The sequence below is a fragment of the Siphateles boraxobius genome, unplaced genomic scaffold (assembly GCF_051911475.1).
Source record: "Siphateles boraxobius isolate OS27281-9 unplaced genomic scaffold, OSU_SipBor_1 25, whole genome shotgun sequence".
Lineage (NCBI taxonomy): Eukaryota > Metazoa > Chordata > Actinopteri > Cypriniformes > Leuciscidae > Siphateles > Siphateles boraxobius.
The window spans coordinates 33,418,410-33,425,262 of NW_027508866.1; the positions used below are offsets into that span (position 1 = coordinate 33,418,410).

The following is a 6,853-nucleotide window of genomic DNA, read 5'->3' on the forward strand; positions in this document are numbered from 1 at the left end:
CCAGGTTAAAGGGACCAAAGGCTTTTGAGTGTTTGTATCCCGGGCGCTGGTCATGACTGACTCAGATGGTTGTTTGTTCACACCCTGCTAACAAATCTGTCGTTAGACACCATAATCAATTCACTAAAGATTCATTTAATATTTAAGAAACGCAGTAAGAGTACTTATAGACTTGTATTATGAAGTTATTCTTAATTCTTTAAATAGAAAAAAATCAAACCATTGCCAGTTTTCAGTTTTTATCCCTTCTCATTATCCAGAGCACTAAACCAAGGTGTTGGATTTTAAAAAGTAGACATTAGAACAGCAATCATAATATGTCTATGTCAAATGTGCCAGGATGATACTGGAATATTGTATTTACATTTTTTATATTTTTTATATAAGTTTTAAATACATTATTTTATTGCTTTCTAACTACAGAGCTTTCTAACTATTGCTTTCTATCTACACAACTTGATTCATTCAATGTCTGTATGTCTGTTTATTAGTCCATTTGTAGTTTCTTTATTTATAACATTTTCAAATAATTGATTGCTTTAGTTCCCCGTGCTGCCATATTCACAAACAAACAGCCCTAAACATTCAGTGGTTCTGTGTGAAAATCCAGCCCTGCTCTCTGACAAACAAGGCTTTAACAAAGGTTACACGACACCACAGTGCAACATTCAGACGACATGCCTTCGACATTCTCCAGTCAACCTTAGGGACAGTGAGGACAAAGTTCATATTTCATCAGTCATTTTCCTTGTGAACATTTCCTCATCATGAAATTCAAAACATTTGCAAGGTGTTTTAAATGCACTGCATTCTGTATGAATTGGCCACATGGTGGCGCTAAGTGTTTTAATGTTAATGCTTGTATAGGTCCAGTGTTCACTAGAATCTTAATTTTGTTTTTACGTCTTCTTGAGTACAATGAACCATCTTGTGTAATAAATATTTTGTTGCTTTTGTTGAAATTTTACGTACACAAATGTACATTTCTCAAAATTCCTCCACGATTATTGTTTTTCAAGACAAATTTCTAATATATTTGAGGACATTGAGAGGGATGAAAGGCCCCAAAGCAGTGTATTTGTACTCCTTATTGGAAGATTTTGGTTTTATAATTTGAAAAAAAAAAAAATTCCTACTCCCCTAATTTATTATTGTTATTATTTTTTTTTCCTCTTTTTACTTTGTCTTCAACTTGGTATGGTATGGATATTGTGTTGTGATAACTGTATGTAAGCTCAGTTTTGTTTGTAAATCTTTAAATTATTAATGAATTTCTGTTAATGTTCGACGAATTTATGAAAAAAAAGTTCAATGAAGCACTTACGAATTACGTAAAATTATGAAAAATGCTTAAATGTTTGTATATATGTGCATATTTTGCAATAAATATCAACATTTTTAAATGTGTAGTTCAAATCAAAGTTTGTTTTGTTATGATTCACCTTGTAGCAGATTAGCTTGGTTCATAACTTACAATGCTTTAACAAAGATTTTCAACAAATTCTTAAATGAGAAATTAATGGAAAAAATACTTCTTGAACCAACAGTGCTTTAAAACTGGGCGGGCGCTAATACACACTCTTTGTTCCAAAGTTTGTGGTAAAAAAAAGAAATAAATAACAGCTTTGCTGGAGAAAAAAAATAATTTAAACACTTACGTGTAAACAGGTTTGAACAATTTTTTTTATTTCAGATCCAGCACAAAAGCAACTCTTTGCAAAAATGAAATGCTGTTTATTAGATTTCATATGCATTATAAATAAAATAACAAGAGTAGGATTTTTTACAAACTCCTCGTTTCGTCTCTGGCTGCACGCTCCCGCTCAACTCAGAAATTTGGTCCAAAACAAGTTGAATCTCTGAACGATCGATACTTGTTCTTAAGACACAAACTGGTGTGTGGTTCAGCTCTACATACTGTGGAAGGAATTGGCAGTCCTGGCAGTATTTAGCAGTGGTTGGAAGTTACGACGACCAACACATACACAAATACAGTAAACAGCGTTCCCCAATAATACTAATTTACAGAAATGACAATAATACTAGCACACTGTAATTTCATACAGCTACAGTTTGTACTGCACTTGAGGATTTGCTGGATTTGTAAGTACAACAAGTTTGCACTTGTTGTGTAGCTACCGTATTTTACAATACCATACAAAACAAGTTAAAAGAGACAACTTGGGTAACTTGAAACTTGTAGAATACTTCACATGACATCTTTTTTGTAGTATTTATACAGACAACAATAAATCAAACAAGTTAATGTGTAACAAAACTGACTGCAAATTTCATATAGTCACATGTACACTTGAGCTCAGGTCACCAGAGTTTAGTAACTGAGTGTATCTGTCACATCACATGTACTGGCTCACTGTGATGAATGCGATCGGCTACATTACCTTCATTAAAAGTCAGTTGAGACACCGGCATTTAAATGCAAAATCGATGGATCATACTTACAAACTTTTCAAATAGCCTATCATAACTATAACACTGCACCTATAACAAGACATTTTTGAATTTCAGGGGGAAACTACATCTTCTGGACAAAATATGAGCCATCCTTCCTGTGACAATTTGGCAGTCAAAATATTTGAGTGGTTGTTAGGGTGTTCTGAATGGTCACTATGGCAATATTATGTGGTATATTGTTTTGGGTTGTTGCTAGGGTGCTCTTGGCAGTTACTAAGGCATTGCTAAGATGTCTAAGCTGTTACTAGGTTGTTCTGAGGGGTTGAACAACCTGGAAGCTTGTTTCTGCCATGGAATAAAAAAAGACTTTTATCTCACGATTCAGATTTTTTTTTCTCCTCACAATTGCAAGTTTATATTACAAAAAGTCAGAATTGCGGGATATAAAGTCGCAATTGCGAGGAAAAAAAAGTCCCAAATTGCGAGGAGAAAAAAGTAAGTTGCGAGTTTATATCGCAATTCTAACATTATAAACTTTATTATGTTTTTTCTTGTAATTCTGAATTTTTTTCTCTATCAATTATGAGTTATAAAGTCCAAAAAATCACCTTTTCATTTTTTATTCAGTGACGGAAATAAGCTTCCAAAGTTGCTATGGTACCGCTAGGCAACTAGGGTGTTGCTAGGTGGTTGTTAGGGTGTTCTGGGTGGTTACTATGGCCATACTATGTGGTTACTAGATTGTTGTGATTGATGTGGGGTCTGTGGCACTGTTCACAAAGAAAGTGCATCCCACTGCGCTGCTTTTCCATTGTTTTTTTATATAAACACGCTAGACTGACGTGTTTGTACGCGCATTTTGTAGCGTCTCTCACGCGACAAGATGTTCTAAAAAACATTTTTAAAACTACTTTTAAAATGTAAAAGTTCGTTGGGATACCTAGGTGGTTACAAAAGTGTTCTGGATGGTTGCTATTTCTATGTGGCTAACTAGGTTGTTATGGGTGGTCACAAGGTCACAAATGGTTTTTATATTTGGTCTAAGTGCAAACTTAGAACATGTTGCACAATTTGCAGTATCGTTAGTTAGTAGCTCAAATGTTGCCAAAGTTTAATATTTATGTTTTCTCTTTTAATACAAATCATGGCGATAGTGTATATCTTAAGATCTGTTCAAGATGGCAGATGTTTTTATTTCCCATATTTGTTTCCAGCACATTGGTTAAAAATCGATCACATTCTAATCTGATCCTAGAACATTGTCAAGTTGAAATTCTGGTCAAATGACCCTTTTTAACAACTCTTTTTTTTTTTTTTTTGTGGCGAGCCACGAGCATAAAACAGGTTTAGACCAGGCTTAATGGCCATTCACACAGAATGTGGTTTAGCATTACAATGCGCTGCTTTTCCATTGTTTTTCTATGTAAACACACTAGACTGACATGTTTGACTATTGCAATAACATTTGGCGTCTTTTGCAGCGTTTTTTGCATGACAGCGTTCTCGAGTTTGGCACTCAAGTTAAAAGAATTTCAACTTTTAAAAAAACGTCTGTAGACCTGATTTATTTTATTTTTTTCTTGGTTTTTAGCTGCAAAAAAATGTTGTGTGAATGCCTAGGGGCCATTCACACTGATTTTTTCTATTCGCTGTGCTGCTTTTCCACGGAGCTCGACGGATGTGTTTGCCCGTTGCGCTCAGGTCTTTTGCAGCGGCTTGCGCCTGACAACCCATTGTTAAAACGCAGCGTTCGACTCTCTGCACCTTTTTTTTCTTCTTTTCTTTTTTTTTATTCGCAGCACTGCCCTGCATATCAAAAACACATCATGCGTGAATGGCTTCTTAAGCATTCCTGCTTTCTTTGAGGAAAACACGTTGGTCAATTCTCTAACATGGCAGCATTTCAGTGGGTGATCGTGTGAACAGATGTGAACGGTTAACAGTGTATAAGGCATTACGCACATTTCTAGAGTTCCTGATGTAATAAGGCATTTCTATTGACCGCAGGAGAACAGCTGGAATAAACTCACTGTTTGTAAAAACATTCTGCTCTTATTTACTGCAACGCATTAGATCAAGGCGTGGGCCAGAAAGGTTGAAGTTCAAAAGCTACCCGAGAGTTTATGTTGAATTGCGGCTGGCACGCAGAATGCTGTCCAGACCGCTGAGCTGACGTAGGAAACCGCGGTTCGGTGTTACGCCACGGTGGTCCTTCACGGTCTTGATGGCCTCCACTAAAGTCATGTTCTGCCGAATCATGAGGTAGGCCAGAACCAGCGTAGCAGATCGGCTCACCCCGACGGCACAATGCACAAGAACCGTTCCTACAAAATTAAAGACACTGCATCATAATTCTCACATGTATGATAAAAAGTCTGAGACTACACTGAATATCTGTAATTAAAGTTACATATCAAATACTGAAAAATACAACTTTCACTCAAATTGTTATACTGATAATGTAATGCATAATGACATAATTTACAATAGAATGAAAAAATAGAATTACGTATAAGAAAAATATTTAGAATGTCCAAATATAAATTCAAAAGTCGCATATAAGCACAAATATGTTATACATAACAGCAAATGGAAAATTAAAAGTGCACACTCAAGTACAAGTATGCACACTCAATCAGTACATCATTTATTTAGTATAGAAATGAAGAATAAAAAAAGTTCTTCATGAAACTTAAAGGCTGTTTGTTTTTTTAGCCTTTATTTTTATTATACTAAGTCTGGGAATTGTTTAAAAAGAAAGAGGCCGCTTCTGAACTGACCTCCGGTACTAAGGGCTCTGTGAATGAACTCGGCCGCTGGGTAGAAGTTCACACTCATGTCGAAGGAAGGCGAATCGTGGGCTTCAATGCCGTGATACGTGATGCTCATGCCAGCGTAATGCTCTGCACCGCCTCTCCATTTGTTCTGAGCACAGTTGAGGATGTGTGTGATCCCAAGCTTGATGAGTTCTTTGCGGTTTGAGGCAATTTCTCTGAAATGAGTATTAAAAGTTTAGTAATCTCCTGTTCAATATGTTGTATACGTAATGACCAAAAGCACATGTATTGATGGGCTACTCACTGGTCACCTATGTAGAGTCTTGGCCACACTTCATCTGCATGATTACAGGCGGTTTTCCCCGTGTAGAGCAGACGCTCCAGCTCAGAAACCGTTAGTACAGGAGAACCCTTCTCCGAGTCCTTTCTGCTGGGAGACCTGGAATTACTCCGGGACCGAGACAGTCTGGACATGAAAGCCATCGGGTCTGGCCTCCAGTCAAGCTATAAAATAACATACAAAATATATACAAAATAAAAGTAACAGTTAAATGTTAAAAGTATTTTTAAAGGCAAATTAAAGGGACAGTTCACCCCCAAATTACCCACCCTACTGTTGTTGTAAAGTTGACACATTTTTAGGTTAAATAGACTATCAAGAAAACAACATTTTTTATTTTTACATTAAGAATGTCATACATTTTCTTTTTTATTAAAACAAAGTACATTTCTTATGAAGATTAAGCATTTTAAAACATTTTTACATTTATTCCAAAATAATAACTAAAAAGTTTTTCATTTTTCATATTTCATGTAGTTTCGTTAACTGATATTTAGCTGTTTTTAATCGTCAACACTGCAGACGTCATAATGGGCATAGACACGAGGATGAATTTCACAAAACGGACTGCGCACAACATAAAAACCTCACAGATCACATTTCAAGCCATTTCAAGTCATTTCAAGTTTTAATGTAATGTGACAAAGCGGTGAAATCCAAGTAAGTTGTTTACTTACTTTTTTATTACTCTTCCCATTAAGACCATTTCTTATTCATTCTGACCAGTTTGGCAGATACTAGTGGATGTGGCACACACACTAAAATGCAAGGTGGGATTTAGTAATTGACCAATCATAGCTTGATGATGGAGGCACTGCCTCCTCTCACATGACTATTCCCCATTCATTCTTAATTAACCCTCACCAAACCCATGGCACACTTTTGGGGGTCTATCAAAAACGCCATGAAACGGAAGTTGTGATAGTCTTTTCTTCCCTATTGTGACGTATATCCAAGTTTTTTCTTCTGGAACAAGAAAAAATGTAGGGTGGGACTTGATTTTGTTCATAGAGATTGATTGGATTGTTGTGGTTTGCTATTGGTCGATCTCATGTGAGTGACAGGTTGCCCCGCCCTTGTCATCAGAGAAGAGAAGAGATGACGCTGCAAGAGGGAGGGAAAGTTATTCTGATTAAAGATTATAACTTATATATATATAACTTACAGTAAATAGTGCAATATTCCATAAAAAAATAAGAATAGTCAATTTTGATTTCATATTGACTTTAAAACTTTATGGACTCTTAATTAAAATTAACTGCTGTTGTCACTTGTTAACATCATATTTTGTAATATTTGAATTGTTTTATTTTTGTACTGT

The 6,853-nt window shown here is 35.7% G+C and overlaps 1 protein-coding gene across 1 annotated transcript; it reads right to left on the reverse strand.

The window, feature by feature from the left end:
• Positions 1 to 1,665: 1,665 nt before the first annotated feature.
• On the reverse strand, positions 1,666 to 6,644 carry dusp26 (dual specificity phosphatase 26). Its single transcript, XM_077243656.1, has 4 exons — positions 6,210 to 6,644; positions 5,497 to 5,696; positions 5,196 to 5,407; positions 1,666 to 4,739 (listed from the first exon to the last, which is right to left on the reverse strand). Exons 2-4 carry the CDS (start codon positions 5,673 to 5,675, stop codon positions 4,537 to 4,539), a joined length of 594 nt encoding a protein of 197 aa, XP_077099771.1. The 5' UTR covers positions 5,676 to 5,696; positions 6,210 to 6,644; the 3' UTR covers positions 1,666 to 4,536.
• Between the last annotated feature and the right edge of the window lie 209 nt (positions 6,645 to 6,853).

Excerpts from the sequence above, each read along its gene's own strand:
- dusp26 (XM_077243656.1), bottom strand. The coding sequence starts at position 5,675 with ATGGCTTTCATGTCCAGACTGTCTCGGTCCCGGAGTAATTCCAGGTCT. Across the intron at positions 5,408-5,496 it reads AGACTCTACATAGGTGACCA|AGAAATTGCCTCAAACCGCA; the intron begins GTGAGTAGCCCA and ends TACTCATTTCAG. Across the intron at positions 4,740-5,195 it reads CAGAGCCCTTAGTACCGGAG|GAACGGTTCTTGTGCATTGT; the intron begins GTCAGTTCAGAA and ends TTAATTTTGTAG.